The 14,566-nt window shown below is 38.8% G+C and overlaps 1 protein-coding gene across 2 annotated transcripts in view; it reads left to right on the top strand.

Moving 5' to 3' along the window:
• The window catches only part of agap3 (ArfGAP with GTPase domain, ankyrin repeat and PH domain 3), a 129,913-nt gene that overhangs the window by 100,287 nt on the left and 15,060 nt on the right, over positions 1-14,566 (top strand). For both annotated transcript variants that reach the window (XM_074689551.1, XM_074689552.1), the window contains exons 13-15: positions 1,301-1,456; positions 13,163-13,317; positions 13,780-13,870. In XM_074689551.1, the coding sequence (XP_074545652.1) occupies positions 1,301-1,456; positions 13,163-13,317; positions 13,780-13,870 (402 nt within the window). The remainder of the gene's footprint in view (positions 1-1,300; positions 1,457-13,162; positions 13,318-13,779; positions 13,871-14,566) is intronic.

Below are 14,566 nucleotides of genomic sequence, written 5' to 3'. Positions count from 1 at the left end.
ACATGACACTTTAAGAAAAAAAAAAAACTTAATGTCAGGCATTTTTCATTGCTCAGAGTCAGATCCAAATGTTTCATTTGATTTAAAGCAACAGTTTTGTGTTTAATCTGTCATCGCTCTGTCTAACTCTGAGGTTTTGACTTTCATACATTTCAGTCCTCATGCTACACTTGCAGCTTGAGCCAAAAGAATACATATGAGATACAGGCCTCATCACACCAAAAAAGCCTTTAACCAGAGCCAACGTGATGCTGAAACACTGCACATCAGCATTTTTTTTCCACTACTGACATGAATTTTGTTGTTTACTGTATTTCTATAAATTGTATGATTCTCAAAAGTGCAAGCTGTGACCAATTTACTTTGTCTTTACCTTTCTATACCCACTTTATGTTTGGAGACTAAAGCCTTCTTTATGTATTAGGTACCAAGTATCAATATTTAGATATTCTTCCAAGCTACAGAGGTTGAATCTTAGCTTTGACTTTGTGACTACATGTAACTTTTGAAGAAAGGGGCATGCATTTTCTTGTGCATTCTTGATGAATAAGCCTAAATTTCTTCCACTGTTGGTAGGGCTGAACAATTTATCGTTTTCAGATCGAAATCGCAATTTTAGACAATGCAATTTTGAGATCACCAAAGCAGCAATTTTTTGCAGCACTCCTGACTGACTCAGGATCTGTTGTGTCAAGTATTATACACATTCTCTTTTACAAATTTGTTGACAATCTATACAATAAAAGTGCTGGTAAGCAGGTCAACAACACAAAGCCACTGTTTAGGAGTAAAAGTTGATGAAAACAGATTATTTATCATCACTTTTGATGATTAAAAAATCGTGAATTGCAATATCTGCCAGAAAAATTAGATCTTTTCCTAAAATTGTTCAGCCCTACATGTGAATATCCCAAAGCTTAATTTGGAAAAAAATCGTGAATCGAATTGAAATCACAATATCAGTCAGAAAAATCGCAATTCAATCTTTTCTTAAAATCGTTCAGCCCTAAGTGTTGGGTAACTTTCTGAATAAAAACTATGATTTAATGGGTGTGAAGAAAACAAAGTTTCCTAGTAATAATAATAATAGACCAGTGAGAAGTCATTAGGGACACTTGTGTCCTGCAGTTTGATATTTCTGTAACTGAAAGTTTGTTTTTTGTCTGTATTAAACTGAAGCTAACAGGCTAAAGATGTAATAGTAAAGGTTCAACCCATATCTTATCACGTGATTAAGTAACTAAAAAAAACTTCAATATCATATGAAATGTTTTTTGTTTCTCTTGTCTGTGTTTTTCAGCAAATGGAATGAGCGATCCTGCAAACTCCAATGTGGGCAGCGCCACAAGTCCTAAACTTGAGCCGCCTCCTTCACCTCACGCCAACCGCAAGAAACACAGACGGAAAAAGAGCACGGGTATCACGAAGCCAGACGGCTTATCTGCAGGCAATGAAGGTACGACACAGTGGCTCTGCTAGAGAAAAAAAAAAATCACCTACTGGGATACATGGGTGGCTATGTTAAGTCCTTTCCTCCACAAGCTTCTTGGAGCTAACGTTCACTGTGGCCTCTGCTCAGCCTGTGGAATTTTAAAACCATCTGCTTCAAGCAGCAATTAAAGAAACTATACATCATTCAGGAGATTCCAACGAAACAATCACTTTCAAATGAAATGACATGTTTCCACAAACTTTTTAACAATTCTTTAGCTGTGATGGACTTTGTCACATGTCTAAATGCCAGTATGCTCCTATATTTTTCCTTTTGCTTTTTTCCTGAAAATTCTGCAAATGATTTTATTAGAATTAAACAGATAATAATTGCCTTTTGTAAAGTAACTTTTAATGTTCAGCACAGATCATTTAGTCTATGGATATATTACTGTTGTTTAAATAGTGCTCCTCAGATTTATGGTGCAGCTGCTTGCAGACGGGAGGTGGTTGTTGATGATACTTTGTGTATCAGAGGCTTCATGAAGCTGCTTTAAGCGGGGTAAAAGTGGAGTTAAGCATATGTCACAGATTGTTGCATAAGGGAAACAGTCACGCTAAGTTAAGTATAACTTAAAGCTCCTGCAAGGAACTTTGAGTTTGAGCCAAATCTGGCATCTTTTGCTTTTTTTGTATTAGAAAAAATCTTTCATGAGTACAGAAGTGCCATACATTGAGACTTTCTGTTTGGGAAAATGTGAAAACAAAAAAAACTGCTTTTAAAATGTGCTGCTCATCTCTTCATCTGATACCTGACACCTACCCTGAGACAACACTTAGGCCCTGTTTACACAACAACGTTTCATGTGAAAACGCTAAAACACTGCGAAAATGCAATGAAAGAAATCTGCGTTTACATGGAAACGCTGATGGACTGTAAAACGCTGTAGTAAGCATGCCAGGCCTGCAGGTGGTGCTATAACTGTCTTGTCCAGAAGCAGCTTCGGGGAGATAGCCACCAAAGTAGAGTTAATCCGATCATCCGGTGTGCAAAAGTGGAGTAACGGATGAAAATTTTGTTGAAAGACAGTCAGCAGATACAGCAGATTGAGCAGCACAAGCACAGCACGGCATGGTAGTTCGTGACGATCGTAACAACGGTACTGTTGTCCTGTTGTATGTGCTCCGCTCATGCGAGGCGGAGTGTGATGTCAGTGTTTCCACTGAAAATGCCGGCTTACTGTTCACACGCAACGGTGTCGGCAGCGTTTCAGAAAAATCCCACTCTGGAGGCCAGTTTTAAAAGTTTGCATTTTGGGTCGGCTGAAATGCCGTTTCCATGTAAACATGAGGCTGAAACGCAACAAAACTTTTGCGTTACCCTAAAACCGTTGTCGTGTAAATGGCCCCTTAAAGGCATCAAGTATTGCTGTATAGAAATAATCTGTTTCTACGCTGATGGTCTAATTTGCTTCTGTAGCTCATAAAGAACCATCAATTTTAATATTAGTGTGTTTCATAACCACTAAATGTTCATCTCAGGAGCTTTAATGGAACCATGTGATGCTGCTTTTATTATACCTTTGGTTGAATTTTACTGTGACAGTCATAAGGCAGCCCCACTCGACTCTTCTTCGTCATCGAGGTGAAAAGTCATGTCTAACTGGCTGTAGAGTATATAACTGTTTGGAGTTTTGTATCTCTGTGTGGACCCTCCTGCACATCGCACCCTCACAGCCCCCATTTCTTTTACCTCCGTCTGAATGGCCTGATCTCCAGAAGCCGTGGCCCTCCTCAGCAGGGGAGTGGCAGTCGGCTCTCCACCCAATTAATAATGATTCTCCAGCCCAATGATGAATGGAGGACCCTAATTGCATGGCATTGTGAAAACACTGGGACGCATTTCAGAGGCCATAAAACTGATGTCACAAGAGCGGGATGATCAATCAACAAGATTGATACGCTGGATAACAACAACAATGGCATTGACGCCTCCTAAATAGGGCTAAGCATTTATAATCATTATACTTTTTTATCATGGCCTCTGACAGCTTCTCTTTAAAGTCTGAATGGGTCTGTTGACCACATTGTTGTTCAGAGGGAACATCATCAACAGCTTGGAGATAAGTGCTGTGAGATAAGTGTTGCTGGTTTTGTTTTTGGACCAGTGTGACAACAGTAGGGAAAGTTTTTAAAATACAACCCAAAGCAGCAAGGTACGGCAAGTTTTCAGCTCCCAGCTCAGTTTTTAGGTGTTACATCCATTACTTAAGTTTTATTTGACATTACTTAGCTCTTAATGGGGCTCTCCTGGCAGAATTACACACTCACATTAAAGCCAGGAGTGAGTGATGGCTGGCATTATCAAACGTCATCAAATCTCATCAATAAATGCCCCACACAGGAGTAATTGCAGCTGGATTGCTCCTGGACTCCATGAGGGGAAAATCTAAGGGTAATCAAGACCGGAGGAGGCAGATTCTGAATGTTTCTCAAGTCATCAGACACACGCGCATTGTTTTCTATCTCCCTCGTGCTTTTTCTCGAGCTTTTCTATTAGCATCACCTTGTCTGTTCTGCTGAGTGCTCTGGAATACAGACGCACCGCCGCTTAAATATTGGATTCACCCAAGTCTGGGATGCGAGTAGTGTCTCCTGTTGAAAGAGCAGAAAAGAGGAGGAGGAGGAGAAAGGGAAAGGAGAAGAAAGAAGAGGTGGGATCCTTGAATAAATTGCCATCAGTTTATCTCATTTACAGGGCAATCAGAGGCGTGCAATGCAGGCTGAAATTGAATTTTAGTAGTTATGAAGCATCATAAATCAAGAAAGCGTGCACGTCTTAAAGTGAGAAATCATTCTGGTCAACATGAGATGTGTAGGAAACTACTGCTGCAGCATCATTTACCAATATGAATCCACATTACTTAGTGAGACTTCTCTAAATGCTGGCTGAAGTCGGAGGAAAATCAAGACAAATTCTTTAACCTCAAGTTTGTTATTGTGATTATTAGGGGGATGATATTAAAGTCTAAGTCACAGGCTTTACAGTGGGATTATGATTTTGTTGCGTACTTTCAAACAGGCTTCATTTGAACTCCTGTGTTTAAAATGCAATACTTTTAAGCCTTATTTTGACAAAACCTAAATTCTGTGTTATATATCTGGTTTTACACCTCCACCTGGAATTTGCACACAGTCCCTAATATGGTATGCACTGTCAGAGCTGTGCAGTGTAATGAACTTCTCATGTGCTTAAAGAATGATGCAGGATGCATGGCGAGACAACTGACAGCCCCGTAATGTGTTTCCCAGCAGCCACCCGACGACGAGCTTTCTCGGTGTGTCGCTCGCCATAAAACCCACTGGAAAATCGATGGCCGATAAAGAGTTGTGTTCAGGGGGAGCCCCCTCTGATTAATGCAGACTGTCAGGGAGCATCATTAATGTATTTCTCTTTTAAAGAAAGTGTATCAAACGCTCATTGTATTGGAGGGGGTTAAACTCGTCTGTAAGTGCGAGGGAATATCAGAGGAGGGGTAACGTCTAGTTTTAAATGATGAAGAAATGTATCCGTGCAAAGGTCACGTACTTACATGTTAGGGTCTTTCTCTATCACATTTAAAAAGTGGACATAAAATCAAATCTTTTCTGAATTTTTGCTTTTTCTACCTAATTGTTTCCTATTATGCAAAATACACTTAAAATATGCACAAATGACTATTTTGAAACCCTGAAATCAATTTTCTTTATTCGTAATTATTACATTTCCTAATCAAATTTATCCTAGATTGGCTCAGAAGCCTCTTATTCTAATGAAAGAGTCAATAATGGATTTTAATCAAGTAGTGTTATTTTTCAGATGTAATTGATTGAATTTAAAGTGGATGAAAGGACTCCTGCTCGATTGTATCAGCAGTTAGGGGAGGATTGGGAAATTAATTGGTACTCTATTGTCACAGTTGCTGCGAAATGTGCTCAGGAAATCACTGGGAATAAAAAAGCAGAACTAAATTGCTCAATAGAAGCTGAATGCTTACATTAATATACACAGTGTGTTGAACACTGGTGGAATGAAGTCATTTGACTTATTTTGGCTTATATTGACTTTAAATATCTGTACAACATACATTTAAATGATTTATAGATGAAAAAACCCTCCAGGAACTGAATTAAAAAGAATAACCCACTAAAACCTTTATATGTTCTGCATTATGTGTCAAATTTTAGATAAGGGTTAGACGTAGGGTTGGTTAAATATTAAAAATAGTTACTCATTTTTAGAACTTTCTGTTTCCTTATTTGGCATTGGAGATGATCAAAACAGTTAAAATGTTTAAAAAATTGGATCCATCCCAGGAGCATTACAACAAAAGTAAGTTGGACACAGTAGATCCCAGGCATGTTTGGACAAAGAGTGATTTGATGATTTAACTTCAAAGTTTTATATTTCTAGGTGAGCCTGTGCATCAAATCTGCTGACTTAATAAGTTATCTCTTGTATCTATATCTTCCTCTGCCAATGATTTCTTCCTTCATCCTCTTTTAGTTCTGTTCATGTTGTGACTTTTGAGCATCTTCAACCACAGGACTTCTGCAGATGTGAATCAGTTTTTCTGTGACCGACTCTCTTTCTGATTGAATTGAGGTCTTTGTGCTTCAGCCAGAGCCTAACCTCCATTGATTGCTGATCGAAACCTACAATCAGATCCACATTTTTCGCCCAACCTTATCCAGAACCTTTTGTCCCGCACCTTAGTAAACGAAGGGTTAATATCCTCTGGAGTCCAGCTGAGGATTAGGAAATGGAGGTTTAACTGCCTGTGCTAATGGTGGGTGTTTATCTCAATACTTTGTTTTGTCACTCCCCGACTCGCTCTCATTTCCGAAAGCTGTCCCTGGAGCCTCTGCTGTTGTAATGGCTTAGCTTTCTGAGCGCCACAGTATGGAAGGAAAGGAATAACAAGATTCTCATTTGGGCTCCGTACACACTGCCCACAGATACATGTATAATTGGCCCTGTTTTCATTCTGCTCTGTTGTTAAATGCACTAGCTATTAGGGTAGTGGTATTGGTGCTGATTTCATGTGTTTGTTTATTGTTGGAAGGTGTGCTGTGCTCCTTGTTTTGTTTGTGCGTGTGCGTGTGGAAGTGTGTAGAAGTGTGTAAAGGAGTGTGTGTTTGTATGTGCGTGTCGGATAGATAAAGAGTGCGCTCTATCTCTCTTTCCCTCCCTTCTCTCTTCTTTCTGAGTTTGGTCGTGGTTCCCCTGGGGCCCCTGTCGCAGTAATGGCCTGCTCCTGATTGCTCTGATACAGGTTAGGAATATTGGCTTTAATGATGTGTAAAATGAGCAAGCAGTGCCTGTGACATTTACAGATGGCACCGCCTTGGCCTGTTCTTCCCAACTGCTCGTTAATTCACGGGAACGGCAAGCACTTCTTTAAGTGACTGCCTGATGCATGCATACGACGCAGCACAACGCGTCCTACACACCAAAACAATCGCTCACCTTGTGCACCTCTGTACCTCGTCACCGTTTCAGCCCCGTGTTCACTAAAATGGATAAAGGCTGGTGTAAGTCCTTATTGAGGGTTCATCAAAGCATTCTCCAGAGGACGTTGAGAGGCTTAGACGGAATAGATGTTGCTACAGACAGCACAGCTGGGCTCAGCACTAAACCCCTGAGGTGCTAATCTGGTCCACAGGTCCTCAGTAGTGCATCTGCTGCACATAGACTGCAATAGAGGAATCACCGTCCTCAGGTCCACCTTTTTCCTCACATGGTCGACTTTGATTTTTAGGTCAACCCACATCTTTTAGAGCTGATGTAGAGCTCCTGAATAGGCTAAAAAGGGGAAGACTTTCTAGAAAGATTTACAATGAATGTGCATATATCCTTCATTGTGGTTAAAAACCAAATAAATAAAACAAATATGTAATGATAATTATAATAATAATACACAAATAGGAATTATAATACTTTATTTATATGCCCAACCGAGTAAATTTGCTGAAGTGTTTCCCCTCAGTCCACTTAAAGTATGAAAGTAGCTATTTACAAAAAATATTTACTGCTCTCGTAGATTTTGCTGCTACATCATACAAGGTTAATATTTTCTTGCCACAAGACTAAATTTGAAATAACATGATGATCAGTGAGTTTGCAAAGCTCTTTGACAAATTTAAATGACTGGTGCCACTTCCTCTTTTTCTAAAGCACGGAGCTATTTGTCTCTTTGGGTCCTTTAAATGTAATTTAGTAGGTACGTGTCCTGCATATCTGCTCCATTAAAATCTAAAAACTGACCATGTTTCCCAAGGATGCACCTCATCCCTCCCATGCAGGAAGTTCTTCTTAAATAATCTGGATTCAAGCTAGGGCTGCATGATAAGGCCTCAGATCAATATCTTGATGTTTTTACACTGTAGTGGGATACACGATATACATCTAGATATTCTGATTTCTCCTTTAATTCACTATATCATATTTCAAATTCAACCGTCTGATGCATAAAATTGCACCAGTATAATTCAAGCAGACCCTTCAGCTGAATTTTTAAATTTGCATTTACAGACCTCAAACCTGCGACTGATGAAATATGCAAGTAACTTTTTCTCCTCCTAATGCAAAAACAGGCAAACGCAGGAGAGTTTCTTCGGTAGGCAGAGGGATTGTGTGGCTTACTGTGACAGGAGCACCAGTAGAAAGTGAAGGAAGTGAAACTCGAAAGTGAATTTCAGATCCAGCATCTTAAAACATTTACATGACAATTTGTACTTGATGGTCTCGATAAAGCCATTTCATGCCTCACATGTGCAACAACTCATATACCTGGTATATTCAATATCCCCCACCTCTAATTCAAGACACTTTTTTTTCTCAAAGTTAATACAGTAATAACTCTTTGTCGTCACCATCTATGGTTGGTTTTTGTTTTGTGAAAGTGCATGTAGCAGAGAGACAGTGAGGTGATGATGTATTTAAGTCTGCCTACTGCAGTTAGCTGACACGCTGCAGTGGTCGGTCGAGGTTTACACAAGTCTGTTAAGGTTTTTGTCAAGCATAACCAGCAGCATGTAAGAGTGAAAACACCACATGCAGGATCTTTTTCAGGGCACTCTGTGTTTGTTTAGCTGGACTGAATCAAAGCCTGTACTGTTCAGCAAGGTGCTAGTGCTGCTGCTCCAGACGACCAATCATTTACCAGACAAAGCAGGACTGGTCAGTCAGATAGCCTGGAAAAAAGATGCTAAGTGATTGGAAAGTTTGGGTGTTTGTAGCTTATCATTGTTGTGTTTAATGGAAAGAAAAACAAATACCTAGCTATCACATACAAATGAGGCCCTGCTGGTCAATAATGATTTCTGCAGATGGAGGTACAAAACTTGCAATCGCACATTCTAAGTTTCATTTTCTTTCCTCAACTCTTAAACTATTATTATTATTATTTCACCTCTATTTCATCAGAAGAAGAACTCGTCAGGGTTGAAAATCTCAGCAAGCATCCATGCACACAAACAAAATTACACTATGTAATATATTGAAAGGCATGGCAAAACCTCAAAATCAAAACATTCGTCTGCTTTTCTAAGGTTGCTGGCCTGAAAGTGTCTATCTTAATCTTTTTTTTTATTAATAGTGCTGAAACTGTCAGAGAGCAGCCCGACGCAAAGTATTGAACAGATTATTTGGTGTTTTTTAAAAAGATACCTTATTGTTTAAAACAGCTTTTAAGAAGTGCATACACCTGGGCATCCTACAGTGACATCTGTGCAAATCTTAGGTTTTCGTGTAAGCAGTTAAAGGAAATGTTTTTAAGGTAGTTCAGAACGAAAAAGAAAACCTAGATATACCTCATGTATCGTCTCATAATTAAAAATATTTTAAGTCATTGTGATTCTACAGACATAAATCATACAGGGGACCCTATAAATTGACCAGGTATCCCCTCAAATCATCACACAAAAGCTTTATGTCTATGGTCTTTTGTAACATTTGACTTTTACTGAAATGCTTCAAAATAAAAATAGAGTGGAACTCTATCAATCAATCAAAAAAAACTTGGTATGAATTTCCCAGTAATTACAATGTTGTAGAGGCTAATCATATTTTTTTTTTTCAAAAGAATTGAAGGTAGGTAGGTTACTGTAGTTGTAGAGTAAGGAAATAACTCAGTGTTTGCTGTGCAGTGAAAAAATGTGGATCAGTAAAAGAACTCTAATCAAAATTTACTTTTTTGAATTGGAGCATAGGTTTATTATTGGCTGAGTGTCGTGCTGATTACAGTGCTGCCTTGTTCCTGCTTGCATGCCTCTAATGAGCAGCGTGTGTAATTGAGTGGATCTCAAACAGTTTTATGATCCATATAAATGGTGGACAAAGATTTCTATCTGTATCTGTTCTTTCCTCTTTGTACCACTGTGGCCATTACACTCTAATTTCCTTTTTATTATGCCGTGTTAATTAAGGAAAATCATATTTGGCTCATTCTTCACCGTTGGCTCCTACGTTGAGTTGAAATTGTGTTCCTCTCTTCGTCCGCCCACTGGCTGAGCTGCGTTAATTTATTTGTAATTGGTAAGAACTTGTTGATTGTGGGCTCGCAGATAGATCTGGTCAGGAGGTTAATGCTCATGTTAATGTGACAAGGTGATCGCTCCTCTGCTCGCCATGTGCGCCACGGCAGCCATTGAGTAATACCAGAAGCACTAATGAGCCTTTTACAGGCTCATCATGGCAGGTGCCTGTAAGATAGCAGCAACACCTTTGACACATTGTTCATGCTCAGATTTAGTGTCCCTGTGAGGAGCACTTTGACCCCTAGCATCATGCTAACATGAAGCAGGATTACATTAAATTATGGAGCTGAATTAGCATGTCTTTTAGCATTAAAAAAAAGCATACTGGAGCTGTATGTAGGATAATACCTGAAGACTCCTGCAGCACGTGGTCCTCAGTCTCTTTAGTGGCTACTGCATGTCTCGTGTGTGCATTACTATGCATGGAGAATTAGATTTGTTTTCCCTTGTATACTCATCAGTTTAAGAAAGCAGCCATCCGTTGCTTTTTTAATCTCCATAATGAAAGTGTTTTAATGCCTCCAATTTATTGCCTGGGCAGCCAACAGAATAATTAGCTTTGTTCAGGTTTTGTAAAAAGATGAAAACACAAGTACAACAGCTTTTGAGTCTGGTAACCACACATAATCAGATGCATTAGTTATTGTACCTGAAGTTATATCGGAGAAGAAGTATTGATTTCCGCTGCATGTAGTCCAATCCAAGTCCAATAAGTCCAGCTCTTCCTTGCTTTCTTTTTATTTTCTCCCCTTGTTAATTATGGTTGTTTAATTAAGGGTGATATTTTTGATGAAATCACACAGCGATCTTCTATTTTAATCATCGCCAAGGCTTTAAAATGTCACAGCTACATGAAGACTTTTTCTGTTGGTCTACATGAAGAGGGTTTCAAGCGCTTATTGATTCTCTGTGACCTGTAGTCGATTCCACAAACTAAATCAGATAATTGAAGTTGGTGTCGAGCTAATTGGATTATTGCTTTCACCCTGAAGAGATGATCCTCCACTGCAGCTCAGGGAGTACTACATTAGAGGCGTCCGTCAGACATCTGTCATTTAACAGCACTGGGCTGTCTCACAGCAAAGAGGCTGAATTGATTATAAAGATAAATTTCTTTGAACAGATGATCTGTGTGATGATCTTACTATCATCAGAGTGCCATCACTTCATAACCCACGCAGAGTTAATTTAACATTAAGCATCTCTTCATGCATCAAAAGTCAGACATTAGAATTATGAATATCTTTTATACATTAAACATTTTGATCATTTTAATGTTACTTCTATTCAAAATTAATGACAAGGCGACACAGGAAAAAACACATTTCCCTTGTGTCTACTTGCCTCCAGTCCTCCAAACATGGTTTATGTAAATGAGGTGACTATTTGCATAGACATAATTAGGTAATTACAAATCATTTGGCTATGAGCTCAAGCATGTGCACAGACCAGGGATGTTACAGGAGACACATTGTACAGTACGCAGTTAATGAATTGCTTCTGAGCAGCAGAGGCATTATAGCATGTGTTGGAACATATGTTGTGTCAGACCTCTTGTTTGAGAACGACAGGTGACATTTTCATAAATCTTAGTTAACACTAGATTGGGGGAGCAGATTTTGAAATGTCACGGACATTTAAAAGGGAAAGTCTGCTTTTATGTGTATTAAAAATATCAACAGATGCTTTTCAGACATATTTTGCTTTTTGGTTGGCTTCATGTCTCATTTTAAGCTATTTGAAGACAAAAATGAGGTATGAATTGCTTGTTATTTACCAAAAGGGTAAGAGAAAAATTACTTGTGTTAAGACATTATTCTAGGCAAATATTTCTTTACCTATATTGGCAGATTTTTTTACTTGTTACAAGCTATTCAGACCTCTTTTTTGTCTTAAAATGACTTGAAAGAAGATTTTTTTACTGGTTTGGTCTGATGCATATGGCTCATATCAAGTCTAAAAATAAATTTTTACTAAAAATAAGACAAAAATACTTGACAATATTTCCATTTTTGCATTGAGGGAATGAATTTCTAACAATATTTTTTTTTATAAAAGGTAGTCGCACACTCCATGTAAAGGGTGGCAAGGGTTCCTTTTAAAACTGTCTCTACTTTCCTGCATATCACTCCCTTCTCTTTTTCATTTCTTTTTATCCACTGCTCTGACCTCCTCCCTCCGACCAAAAAAGGAAGAAAAAAACCTATTGGGTGTTTTTTTAAACCCATTCTTGGGGATAACAAAACCTAGGCTTAAGATTTAGGGTCAGTGCTCAGTTTATGGTCAAAGGTGAAGCACTTCATATAAGGAGAATCAAACACAGGATGAAATTATATAAAACCAATAAATATTGCAAAAATGAAATATTTGCTTACACTTCCCTGATTCCGGCAGTGCACTGCAAAAAGAAAACGTCTTGTTTTAAGTTGTTTAAAGACTGAAGTAAAAAAAAATCTGCCAAATGGAACAAGAAAAAAAAAAATGCTAAAAAAAATTGCCTAAATAAGAATAATGTCTCAATGTAAGTAACTTTTTTTGACATGTTGCAAGCAGTTAAGACTATTTTTGTCTTTAAATAACTTTAAACAAGACATTTTTCTGGACTAGTAGGGTCTAGAAAGAGATTTTCCACTAAAAAAAAAATAAGACAAAAACACTAGATAAGATAAGTTTTCGTTTTTCGTTTGTTTGTTTTTTTTTCAGTGTAAAATTTCAGATCCAGAGAAATTGTCAATTCTATGGAAATCTTAAATTTCTAAGAATTTTGTTGGAGTTGGCAGAGCCCTTTGTTCACTTTTTCTGATGTGCTGTGATCCGATTGCTTTCTTCCCCCTGTAGGAAACAGAATAATTTCTTACAAAAGAAACTACAATCACTCAAAGTAAACAGCCTTTAGTCAGTGTAGCTCCTGTTGAGTTTTGGCGTTCTGAAGTTTAAAAAAGCCTGATAACTCAGACGAAAGTGCATAAATGAAATGTTCAACTGTTTAACCCAAAAAATATTTAAAATGAGTGATTGTGATCAGGGGGTAACAAAGTAGAAGGTTTTGAGGCCTCAATAATTGGTCTAATCTCAGAGATGTGCTGCTGGTTAATAGTGTCAGTTTTAACTCCTGATTTACTCTTTGTATCATACTGTTTGTGTTTTTCAGAACAAGAGGATTCCTTCGAGTTCATCATCGTGTCATTGACGGGTCAGACGTGGAACTTTGAAGCATCCACATACGAGGAGAGGGAACTGTGGGTCCAAGCCATAGAGAGCCAGATCTTTGCCAGCCTGCAGTCCTGTGAGAGCATAAAGAACAAGGTACAGTGTCATTGTGTCAGCTAAAACACATCAGAATCACTGAACCAGCATGGGGATCATGATCTAACCAAGGCACCGTCATCATCCTACCATTCTGCTGCCTCATTTACATCCCTCCCTCTCTCTTCTTTCCAACCTCTGTTGTGGCCTCCCCCTCCCCCGCCCCCCTCACCTACTTCAAGCTGTCAGACAGGTGCACCACAGTGTGGGGGATCTCTTATTAGAACTGACAGACATCAGAGATAGAACACGGCTTGTGTCAGCATACTGGGGAGACACAGCCTCATTTTCATATTCATATTTTCTCTCCCTCTGTCTTTTCTAACACTTTGTGAAACCACCTTCTTTCCCTCTCCTTTGGTTGGTTGTCCATGGTTTGAGTCCAGCTGTAATTATTTGTCTTCTCTAACTCTTGAAATGATTGGTTCCTGCTGACTTGTTTTCTCTTCTTGTTCCTCACAGTCTCGGTTAGGAAGCCAAAGTGATGCAATGGCCATTCAGTCCATACGGAACGTGAGGGGGAACAGCTTCTGTGTGGACTGTGATGCACCCAGTGAGTAAATTCTTCACCCTCACAGCTGATTCTCTTTTATAAGGTCCTTATAGTTTAAAAACAAAGAGTAGCAGTTTTGCTTTTATTCTTTTTGTGACATCTTCCCCTTTTATTAAAAAGCATCTGAAGACTGAAGGGAGCTTAGATCACTGAGCCACCCAGCCCTCCCACTGCACAAATACTTGATTTGAAGAAAGTAAAAATGAAACTGGAGACCATCGACCCCCTAAACACTAATCGGCCAATCCAAAATAGACAAAAATGGACAAAAAGTTTATTATTTTAGCTGATTGATTGGAAATAAAACTACCTATGAGCACATACTGCTGTTTCATGAATTAACATGCCACCTCTGATGCTGATGTTATCCTCTCTCTTTGGGGCTCATATGGCAACAAAGAAATATTGAAAACAGATCAAACATATTCTGTTTGTATGGTTTTATGAACCGTTCAACACCCTTTTTATTTACAATCATAGATTAAATATGCTATTTTTAATAGTCTTTTGTTTTGGAAGGCATTTCTTGCCCCCTAGTCTGAGAGCAGCTGCTCTGACAAGCTTGTAGTGCAGCAAGAAACATTTGAGGACCAGCTCTGAGGTTACGCATTAGCTGAGGAGCCGTGTTACTTTAGGACTTCAAGGCCATGTCCACACGAAGCCGGGTATTTTCAAAAACAAGTATCACCCCCTCAA

The sequence above is a fragment of the Halichoeres trimaculatus genome, unplaced genomic scaffold (genome assembly GCF_033239565.1).
Source record: "Halichoeres trimaculatus isolate MK-OKI-2021-1 unplaced genomic scaffold, fHalTri1.1 fHalTri1_scaffold_15, whole genome shotgun sequence".
Lineage (NCBI taxonomy): Eukaryota > Metazoa > Chordata > Actinopteri > Labriformes > Labridae > Halichoeres > Halichoeres trimaculatus.
Note: the sequence above shows the minus strand (reverse complement) of the source record. Positions and strands in the feature narration are given on the sequence as shown.